The 11,883-nt window shown below is 42.4% G+C and overlaps 1 protein-coding gene across 1 annotated transcript; it reads right to left on the minus strand.

Annotated features, from left to right (window-relative positions):
* Positions 1–201: 201 nt before the first annotated feature.
* LOC112282488 (uncharacterized) lies at positions 202–9,713 on the minus strand. Its single transcript, XM_024520143.3, has 11 exons — positions 8,573–9,713; positions 7,764–8,408; positions 7,116–7,279; positions 6,846–6,969; positions 6,465–6,597; positions 6,165–6,226; positions 3,354–5,964; positions 1,755–3,155; positions 1,481–1,570; positions 1,257–1,367; positions 202–845 (listed from the first exon to the last, which is right to left on the minus strand). The coding sequence occupies exons 2-11, from the start codon at positions 7,916–7,918 to the stop codon at positions 792–794; spliced, it is 4,905 nt and encodes a 1,634-aa protein (XP_024375911.1). The 5' UTR covers positions 7,919–8,408; positions 8,573–9,713; the 3' UTR covers positions 202–791.
* Between the last annotated feature and the right edge of the window lie 2,170 nt (positions 9,714–11,883).

Below are 11,883 nucleotides of genomic sequence, written 5' to 3' on the forward strand. Positions count from 1 at the left end.
GTGGAAAAAACAACTGCATTGTTCACTCGTGAAACATTTCTGCGGATGATAACGACCATATTCTAGTCGGACACGCGAACGATTTTTGGATCCCAGAAACAGCAAAACAAACAGATCGATTCTATTGAACGGTGGAAACAAATGTTACAATGATGGAAAGTTGCGTTTTCTCCTCAACGAAAGCCGAAATTGCGAAAGATAAGAGGTAACTGTCAACTTTACTTAAAGTGTTGCAATTGCAACACAAGAAAATATCGTGGATCCTCAAAGATATACAACACCAGATACTCCAAGGATAGAGCAACCATATGACGACGATATGGACCATGTTGTCCACGACGTCCAGGTTGAAAATCATTCCACAGCTTGGAACACCTTGTATACTAATTGCACAGTTAGTGTACTGAACCAACCGCTGGATTACTCCAGAAGTCTTAACCCATCCGTAAGGCAGAAAAGTTCTTAATGAAAGCGTAGAACTTGGGGCTAGCATTTTCAAGCTGCAAGTTCTTAATGTCTCTTCATCCGTAAAAAAGAAGGAAATGTGGATACAGCCCACCTTCAAGCGCCTTCACTATTCAGTCCCGCAGGATAAGAGAATATGGCAAGATTGTACTGTCGAGGAATGGCCAAGAATCACAAGGTAAATGCCACCCAAAAAAGGAAATAATACTTATCTCTGAAAGTGCATTTTATGGTCCTACAGCAAATCTATGCTAACGAAGGGTTCAAGATAAAGGACCCAAGTTTTGAATTGTAGCAGTATAAATAATGTTCAAATTTAAAAAGATCTACGAATCGCTCCAATCATCCTCATCGTCGTCATCGTCACTCCCAGCAAAAGCCTACGAAATGAAAGGCAAGTGAGTGAGACCACGAAATTATCGAGCGATCTGGCAATACGCTTGGTTTAAATCCAAATGCTAAGTATTCAGATCTAAATCCGCAGTTGGTCATTTCAACGAGTCATCTTCAACATCCGACAGTCAAATTATCGAAGTATGATGACAGTGTTGGGTACAAAATCCCAACCGCACATTCAGCTAATTTGAAACAAACAATGATAGGACAAAACAAATCTCAGAGTCTACATACAAATTACTCTTAGCACGAGTATACAAATATGTTACAAGAATAAGAGCGACACTCGATAGAAAAGCGTTCTTCATGAGAAGATAACTGCCCTCCGTAACTGCAAAATCTGCTGAACAGAGCACCTCTGATTCAATTCAGATTGTACGAAGGTGGAGAAGTACCTGTCGAATAGCGTTCGCCTTCTCTAGAATAGCAGCAACGTTAATATTTGTCCCTGACCGAAGAACACATTTTTTCTTCTCCACGCTTTCAGGACGGCTAAGATTGAATGACTGCAATACATGATGGAACGTTACAAACTAAAGAGAATCGAACAAGCATATGCTATGCACTACTAGAGCAATACGGAAGCAAGGTGAAGTCATTACAAAGTAATGCCACTTACCGTGTTACTGATTTGATCGAGAAACAATGTTCTTTCATCAGGAGGTGGTGGAGGCCTTAATGCATGTTCTTCGAACCCACGCACTTTGAGCTGCAATTACAGTTAAAAGAAAAAGTTTAACTTAGTGTCTTTAGTGGTAGGCATCATCTTTCAGATAAAGTTTGAAAATCCAGATTGTCGAATTGGCGGTTTCGACCCAGAAGCAAATAAAACCTGTAAATATCAGACACTCGATTAACGGCAAGAAGCTACTTTAGCATTGCTGGGGCCTTACCATATTTCTGTTATGTTGTGCAATGGCAGCTGCCAGAGCATCCTGGATATTGGAAGACTTCCCTAACTCAAGAGACTCCATTGATTCAGCTTCTGCTTTTGCATCTGTTCTATGGAAGATAATTGATTCATTGCCGTTGTCTAGCTGTGGAGTCGAGAGAAAAGGTACTGCCTGCTCATGGGACTGTGCTCCACCATTTGAAATATTTGCTGCATTTACAGAAACGTAGACGTGACTTCTAGCTGCCTCCTTAGATGAAGAAGATGAAAATTTGTCATTGCCATAATTAGTGGCACAAACGCCTGCCTCATTAGAGGATTTGTGAATTCTCTCTGCCACTTCCCACCGAGTAGGTGATGGTTCTTGATCACATTCAACCGCCGCGCTACCACGAGAATCGTTCGCATCTTCAAGATTGAGATTGATCCCTGCTCCCTCACTAAAGGGCGGTGACGTTTGTTTGCTGTCCGAATACCAGACCTCCGTGTCTGCATTTCTTGAAAGTGCAAGTTCTCGAAGATCTTCAGCTCCTCGAGATGACACCTTTGCCTGCTCGAGAAAGTGAGCTGCATCATCTGCATCAACTTCACTCGCAGCTGGCACAGGTAATTGCTCGACTTCTGGTACTCTGATAACGACACGAGGTTCCAGACACACTGCTTCGGAAGAAGAAACATCCTTGAGAGAACAAGTTGACACCTGAGATGGGCTTGAACAACTTGTTGCACTGCGTACCACTCTTTGAGGCTCATTAGGTGCCAAATAATCATCTTCGTAGTCATCCTCAACAACGCGTTTATAGGATAAGTTATCATCCACAATAGACACTGAGGCTGGATGATTGGGAAAGTCTGGAAGATCATGTTCTTCCTCGTTCTCATCTCCATTGTATTGATGTACTACGGTGGCACACGCAGAACCCAAATCCTCCGAAGCTTCTGACATAATGTTACTCTTTGTAGGTGAATCCAGATCCAGCTGTGGGTGAGGTGAACAAGTTGGTGAGCTGGTACCAGAGTGGCACACAAGATTTGGAGGAAGTGAAAAATTCGGTTTAGGAGAAAGCCCAGGATCCACTCGGCCAAGCCATTTCAAAGAACCAGTCTCCGAGAAGTAAGATCTAGGTGTGTGTAAGGGCGAGCGCAACGGCGAACGTAGCGGTGACCGCAACGGTGGATTATATGGAAGTTTGAACGCAGCTCTGGGGGGTGTGGTAGGAGGCACCGCTTTCTCACGCCACTGAACGTTTGAGGATTGTTCTTCCCTTCTAGGCGAACTTGGTGGAGAGCTTGATGTCGTATAAGCTTTGGTGCTTGATCTTGATGTTGAGATGTGCTTCAAAGTAGCAGGTAGGGGATTAACCTGTGGCCTAGGGGATGAACAACGAGATGAAACAATTTCCTGACAATCAACAGAACAGGGAATGTTAAATAAATCAGCAAGATTACATAACAAACATGAGAAAGTTGGGGGAAGAATTGCAAATTATGAACTCCAAATGCAGGAAATACAGTGACTTTCAAGCCTCAAAGACAGGGGCGTTAGTAGCAAGCATGTTGCAGGTCACAAATTCCACATCAAAAATGCTGCCGTGAATACCTCTTGAGAAACTGAATGATCTGCTGAGCCATTTGTAGCAGCATTGTTCAAGGAAACTTTGGAACAGATCTCCACAGCCACCTCTGAGGAATTTGAAGTAGAGACAGAAAGTAAGCTCTCAGTTTTTTCCGGACTTGATGCAGCCTGCAGTGATTTGGATTTCACTCTCACAATTGATGGGGCTACATCAACACAGCCCTCTCGCTTGAAGAGTGGTTCTTTCTTCACTTGCCCAAAGAATCCAGCTGAACCAGACGTTTCAGGCCGACCTTGTATAGCATCAAAGTCACCACTTTCAAAGTCGCTACCAGTTGAAGCTGATAGAGGACTCTCTGGAGGGCTATCTCTGATGATGACACTACCTGAGGGACTCGAAGGTGCGCTACTTTCATCCCTTTGAGAAGAATTGCAAGAAGCTTCATACACAAAACCTCCGAGAGGATTAGGTGTGGCTAGTGCACTTGAAATTGACAGGGGAATTCCCTGAGAACTCTCCTCAGGACTTCCTAAAGGACTGGAGGGAACACTTGATCCAGGACTACCGCTGGTGCGTGGATAAAGTCCTGAAGAAGGTATCGTTGATTCAGAAAATGCAGGATACCAAGGAGTACCACATTGAGGAGATCTGGGAATGTCGCCTCCATTTGAACTGACTACAGGAAGCGGCACTGGTTGACAACGACCAGCACGTTCATTCATTGCGGTCACAGTGTCGTGCACTGATGTTGGACTCGACTTCAGCACGGGGTGGACATCACCCTCATCAGCAGGTAGAGTGCGTGCTGATTCTCCATGCTTTCCAAGAATATCAGGCCCACAAAAGACTTTAGGTACAGCGTAACTCAATTCTCTAGAATTCGAGATATTATCCAGTTCAGTATCCATAGGTGGTGTAGGGAGAGGGTAGAGCTGGACTCCCGGTCGACTAGGAAGACGGGCTGGCTCAGGCTTTAAAGGAACATCTGCAACTGGGGGATCGCTCATTACAGGTAAAGCATGGTGGGGAGATCTTGGAAAAGATATAGGTGATTCGGATAGCACAGGAACCTCTCCTAAAGAAGGACTGCTGAGGTTGGACTTTTTTGTTCCTGGCGAACAAGGTCTCAGAGAGGATATGAGTAGAGAATTCACTTCGTTATTCGACGCCCTTGGGGGAAATTCTCGAGGTGAATAGAGGGTGTGGAAGGCAGGAGAATGTGGTGATGGAGGAGAAGGCGGTTCTGAGTCACTAGACACTGAAATCAGCTCACTTGAAATAGAATGGCGATGGAACATGGAAAAGCTAGGCTGCAATACATCGCATCCTTCATGAGTTGGAATTGTAACACTTGACGAAGAGCCTAAGGAGGTGGAAGTCGGATTAGTGGCAGTCGACAGCAGATTAGATTCATCTGGTCCTTCAGAAATAGCCAAAGCCGGGACTACCTGAACATAAGAATCTAAGTTTCCATTCCCATGACCCCTCAAGAGTTCACAAGAACGGTTGTCTGTTTTCGGAGGTCCTGGTTGCTGATCCCGGACAATGGCAACACCAGCAATGATATGAGATTGGCCGGATGAAACTGAGGATGCAGTAGAACCCTCGTATAATATAGTAGAAATAGACGAACTTTTTGGAACCGCGCCATTGCCATTATCTGTAGGTTGGACATCCTTCCTCTGAGTAACATCATCTGAGTTTTCTGACAACTTTCCAGGTGTAGGTGTAGATTGTTGATAATCCATGAGCTCCATGCCTGGTGGCATGTATGCTTTCTGAGCTTCAACGTGATTCTTCAAGGCTGCATGGTTGAGCTCATCTCCATCGAAATGTGTCGCTCTTTGAACACTTACAGGGGAATCAAAATCGGACTCACCTTCGGATCCTATTCTAGATTGTGCATCGACAAAATCATCGTATTCACTCCCGGAAATGCCTGACCTTGCCATAGAGACTTGCATTGAATATCTACCATCCAAAGGGGATGCTTCATCACCATCTAAATTCCTCCTCCATGAAAACTTCCCTGAAAAGAGTACGGAATCTTGCGCATCCGCATAAACGCTTCTTCTAGAAAAATATCTCATAAGCATAGGGGACTCTGTCCTACGTGGTGTGCTACCTGAAGATTTCTCTCCTTCCCTATGTTCCATAGTGAACTCACTCCTTGCAGTCCCCTTGGGTGTCCCTACTGGGGTTCTTACTGAGCGAGATCTAGCCAATACTCCAGAATCCTCTTGTGAAGCCTCATTTGTTTCTTTAAAATCCGCATGCAAAATTTGATTATTGTCAGCAGAATCTCCTAACCCATCTAGAGATTTCAAACCCTTGGTACTGAGAACATCCAAAGCCACATTAGCACTTTCAGAATCCTCACTACTGATTTTGGAAGACTTCTTCACATAAGAAATGTGTGAACTTGCTAAAACTTGAATAGGTCTTAACGCAGGTATGGATGAATCTTTAACCAACATATCTTCAGAACCACGCAGAACACCTTCAGGTGGTAACGGACCAGATCCGCGACTGGCACCTGGATGTGAAGGTGCTGGATCCTCGACTTTCAAAACAGATGCTAAATCATGAGGAAGTCCTTCCAAATCCTCCAGGCTTGCCGAACCATACCGTACCCTGCGTATGAGATCACTTGGTTTTAATCCTTAATTGGACATGAAGCCTTCACATTAGTACTTACACAAAAAAAATGCTTGACTGTCTATGATCAACTACATGTCCAAACGATTCGCCCCTCAACCACTCTTTCACGGAAAAGCAAAAACAACTACTCTAATATCATTGTCTATAAGGGTGACGAAGAAGGAAAAACGGACCTGGCAGGAATTTTATTAATAGCAGCCACTGGCTGTCCAGACTTGCGTCGCATTCCTTTTTTCTGTCACAACATCAAGTATTGAGCATCAGAATATATGTGGAATCAACTGTATGTACACGACCTAACTTGAATCCACGTATTCCAGACATGCAAGCAGAGTAGATGTTTGTACTTAAAATCAACGTATATAAGAAAAAATAAATTTATAAACAGCTCTCGAATTAACCAAGGAGACATCTCAACTGTAAAATACAGCCTACTGTAGTGAGGTGGAATCAAATCTGCGATCGCTTCTTACCCTTTCTTTACGAACTTTCTTGTCACGCTGCTCTCGCTGAGCTCTTAACAACTCAGTACTAGCCCATTCCATCTTGAAAAAAGAAGGATCTGTGTACCTCTTCAAGCAAGCTCCAACTCCAGACACATCGAACCTGTCACCAGATCAAGAGTATGCATGAGTCCAACTGTGACATGACTTCTATTAGATAAAGAACAGTAAATTTGGACAACTAAGAAACTAGAAGACACCAATCAAGAGGATGTCTAATCGGAACGAACATAACTTGAATCTGCATCACGTCTAATCTCTTACCTAAAAGAATCGAAAATGCTGTCAGCTAGATACTGTATCATGCAAATTTTGTTGTAAATTAAAATTCAGACAAGGTTACACGCATACTTGTCAAGTAGGAAAAGCTGGGGAGGCCCTCGACAGTCTTCGTAGTAGTTGCGCACAAATCGTGGTAAATCACCAGAGGTACAGTGGTTCTGATCGCTGCGTATACTGGCATGCCAATCAGCCCCTGCAACAGCAGGATATGTGAAATAGTTTAGAATCTGAAGGGCGTGAAATTACACACAAACACGCACAAACACACAAAAAAATCTACCTATCTATCTATCTATCTATCTATCTATCTATATGTGTTCTAAAATTGAGTCGACGTACCAGTGGTATAGGCGAACCGGAGCTGGTTTGGCTCTGAAAGCAAAGCCCTTTCCACAACAGGTAGCTCATCCTCTAATTGCTGCACTCGCATATTCAAGTCATGACCTCGTGATCCTATGGTCATCAATTCGTCATGTAGGCCACAGAATATTTCTGCTGCGAACCTGTTCATGACACACCCAAACAATATTTACTTACAGTAGACTGGCGTCAGCCAAAGCTGATAATTAACTTGTGTCGGACATGGGAGTGATTTTGCAACGTAAATGCCAAGCACAACCGATTCCAGATGTCCCATGAAACTAAATTTGTGCATATTTAAACGTTATGTACATCCATCCGTTGCATGCCACTACAATTGGGAAGAAAATTGTCCATAAGACATTATTCCGACTTCTACATGATGGTAGGGTTGCTCTACATTATTTAGTGATTCTGTAGATTAGCATTTCCTTTGAACCCTGTGAGTACAACAGCAGATATTGTTAATAAAAGATAAAAATAGTCGAAGGATTTTATTTGTTGGCTTAATGAAGTTCAAACATACACTATAAAAATGAGTCCTACGACAACCAATGCAGGATGTCAGATGTTTTTCTTTCTGACTGTTGAAAAGAAAAATAATTAGTGCAAGAACAAGAAACTTACTCAGCGAGGTCTCCAAGCTGGCGAACAATACCAACAAGTCCCGCCATAGCCACACCCTCCAGTAGACTTTCCGGATCATCACGAGCAGCAGAACGATACAGCTCTGGGTTGGCCAAACTGTGCTCACACCGCACCTCATACCGCACAAGAGGCATTGTTGCTCCACTTTAGAAGACCACTTCAAATTCTTTAGAGTAATGCACTCAAAGCTGTGGCAATAAGCACCCTTCACCTCTCTTGAAGTCACATTGAACTTCCCAGCGGAACTTCCAAGCATGTAGCATGCTTGCAGCTGGAGTACAATTTGAAATCTCCTCAACTTCTGTGTCACAAGATACTTAGTAGGGATGTGCTAAGACATCTGTGACTACAATATCATTTCTCTCAGTACGTCATTATCCAGTGAAGTTTTCGACAATGAAATGACGGTCATGTAGATGACTTGAGATGCCACCTTAAAGGAGCAGCTCTTCCGATTCGAATTGCAAAATTTCATAAAAACATGAAGTGTGCTCTTGAAATCGCAAGGGTGCACTTTGGTACCACAGAACTTTCACACTACTCATCGAAATGTTAACGAGAAATATTTTTAACCATCATGCATGATGTTGATAACATCCTGCTAGGACGTTCCTGCTACCACAACTGTGAAAACCACGCCCCACCGTCAGCAATATGCGAACTATAGAGCAATACTCGAACATTAGCAAGTAATTATCGGTAATAATCTAAGAGAAGAAGATTTCTCTTGACGAGAATTGTCCCAAAAAGATAGCATCAACTAGAGCCACAAAAAGGTTGAGGCTTACTAGCAAGTTCACGGTTCAAAAATTAGAAAAATCTTCCGTTTAGATGAGTAGAATGCAAAAAAATCACTTCGCTGCATGTATGAATAAAAACCTTCAGGATCTATCCCACTTCAAACAGTTAGCTTTCGTGCACCTTCTTAAGATTACGAGGTCGTGATTCTGATAACTCGTATATAACAGTTATTCAATTCATGATCTCGTGGTCTTATGAGGACCCCAAACTCGTACGCTCAATTGGCTTAACAAAACTAAAAATCTATCCCAAGTTAATTGGAGCCAAGGCCTCCCTGTCACCTTTGACTTCCTTCGTAGACTACATGATTTACAGCTTGAACCCTCAGCCTATGCGACGGAATAATTAGAAAAGTAAGATCAACTGCAACTCTAAACCTTTGACGGGGTTAGAGATCCAGGATATCGAGTGGGCGAGGACAGGTAGACCCAGCGTAACATTTCTCCGTCGATCTTCCACTAATGAGACTACCCGTAGAAATTGAAATAGAAAACCATGCAAAACGATCCATCACCTTGAATTTCACCTGCTGAATCCAAGATTGTACACCTGATTTTGGCTCTAAAATCGACGACCACCTCAATCTCTTGGCAGAGAATCGGCGATGACGATGAATTTAGCTTGCTGTTGCGGTCTACCAAACTATTGAACGTAGAAGCACTTTAAAAAGAAATCCACGGTCAAATTCCAAGAAATCGAAGATCTAGATCATCGACGTTCCAAATACCAGCCATTACCTCCAAAACGTTGCTCCGATTTTCAGCTGCGGATCCGAAATGAACAAAAGTGAACAAAATCCAACAATGCAGATCCATTACTAATGACTTCGTAGTGTATCTTTCTCGTAGACTTTCAGCACTCAATGATCACTAGCTTGACTAAACACTGTCGCCATCCACCAATGACCAAGATTAATCCACACTTTGAACAACACATTGCAACCAAAACAAAAACAAAATCGGCTGGAATGTCGACGCAACGATTCAGTTGATGAAAAGACACGTACCCAAATAGCGCCGCCAAAACACCGTGATCAGCAGAAATATCCATAATCCAATCTGCCGAACCTCCGATCGAGCTAATAATCAAGCACTTCTTCACGAAGCAAAAATTAACCCGAAAAGCGCAATGCAGCGATAATGGTCCACCCCAATTACACGAATCTCAAACAAATCACTGGGCGATGTCTACGTTTGACATCATCATCACGCAACTCGCAGGGCTGACCTTGCGCAAACTAGGAAGTTCCCAACAATGCAATCACACCCAGTGTATCCCGTCATAAGCTCTAATCCTCAAAAACTCAAATCACGGCAAATCCTCCGGTGCGAATCCTGCAATCTCATGACAACAGAAAAACGCAGAGAATCCGAACGAGAAACCCAACTGGCGCGGTGCTGCGAAGAACGAATCCCCTCCAAACCCGCAACGAAGTCCGAATCTTGAGGCAGAACCAAAATCGAACACGAGGCGGACGATTTGCATGGACATCAGCTGGAATTGAGCGCAGCTATGGTGGTGGGTGGTGGGGGAAGGGAGAGCAGAATTGAGGGGGCAGGGCAGGGAGAATGGCGAAGTGGAAACAGGGCGATCGGATGATCGGGAGTTAAGAAGAATTGCAGATTGGAAAGCAGATTGCGATGGTCTCTATCTCTCCCTCTTCCTCCTCCTTCCTCCTCGTCCTCTCCTACTCCTTCGAGGCCATCGATGGGACCTCCCCCTCTCCCGAAGCTCCCTCCTCCCCCTCGTCGTCGTAGCTGCCCGTCACTGTTCATCCCTCCGCGTGACGGCGTTCATCCGGCGGTGCGACACAGCCCGGGGGCCAACGGCATTTGCGCCTGGTCAAGTGGGCACGCAATCCGGGCAGACCCCCCGAGACCCCTCTGGCCCTCTTCGAACGAATGGCTGAAGCTCACTCACTAGTACCCACAAACAAAGTAACTAACGAACCAACTGGGTGAATGAAAAGCTAGCAAACATACACACACACGCCCTCGCTCACTCTCTCTCACCCCTACTACTACTACAATGCTCCGACCAATTGTCCAAACTTATTTAAAATTTGAACACTATGTTAGGAACTTAGTGATATATGCCATAGTGTATTATAGGACATAGAGCCACCATAAGGGTGAGACTTAAGTTTTATCTTTTAGAAGGGATCTTAGAAGGAGTCTAGAAAGAAATCTTGGAAAGAATCTTAAAAGGGGTCTTAGAGGTCTTTGACTTCCTATTCAAGTCTTATTGTATTTAAATATTCTAAAATCTTGTAATGATTCATCTTTTTTAAGTTAAGCCTTTTAAAGAGGAGTTTCAGTGTTTAGCTTCTTTCATTGTAGATTAATATATTTTAATAATATTTATATGTAGCTTGACTTATTGTGTTTATTATTAAAAAAATTTACTCCATTGGAATTTTTTCTACTTTTCATCACTTGAAAAGATTTTAATGTATCTAATACAAATATAGTAAATTTGTGCACTTATTTTAGAAAAAAACTTGGATTTTGGTGTTCTTTGTGGAAGTTAATGAATGCTCAAATTACAAAGGTTTCAAGTTTATTGGCACTATAGCTTTTTTCTATTGACTTTAGGATGTACAAAATATACTTAAGTGTCTTATATAGATGACTCTTTATCTTTCATCTATGATTGACTAATTAAATCCAAAATAGATGAATATCATTTATAGAAAGGAATTTGTCATCAAGATTGACATAACTCATGTTCTTTTTATAGAAGTCCATGCCAAATATTCACAAACTTGTGGAAGTATGTGTGTATGTGTATTAAAAAAATTATAATTTTTTGTATATATAATAGTAGTAAATCTGCTCAAAGAACTTGTTGTAAACTTTGAAAGTGCAAGAAGCGCATCTACAATTGCAACAATTATGGCATTTGAAGGATGGAGGCTAGAATGCCTTAATCTAAAGCATTATACTATTGAGGTGATTGGAGGTGGTAGAGCTTTGGCACAGGTATTTACAAGCAAGTTTGCACAATATTTTTGCTAACTTTAAGATAAAGTAATGCAAAATAATTTCAAGGAAGTCTACATGATGTGAAGAGTTTGTCCTCTAATTTCTTTCTTATCAAAATTTCAGATATATAAGACTTTAGAATATTCACAATGGTTAGTTTTTAGTTTGTATAAATTATCTATTATCTAATGGAGTATTTTTGAATGATATTGGAGATCCTTCAAGTTACCAAGTAGGAAGTTTATGAAAATAGAAGTGGCTCTATTTAAGTCATTGATTAGTAGAAGAAATCATCAAGATTTGGTAACAAATTG

The sequence above is a fragment of the Physcomitrium patens genome, chromosome 1 (assembly GCF_059467195.1).
Source record: "Physcomitrium patens ecotype Gransden chromosome 1, ASM5946719v1, whole genome shotgun sequence".
NCBI lineage: Eukaryota > Viridiplantae > Streptophyta > Bryopsida > Funariales > Funariaceae > Physcomitrium > Physcomitrium patens.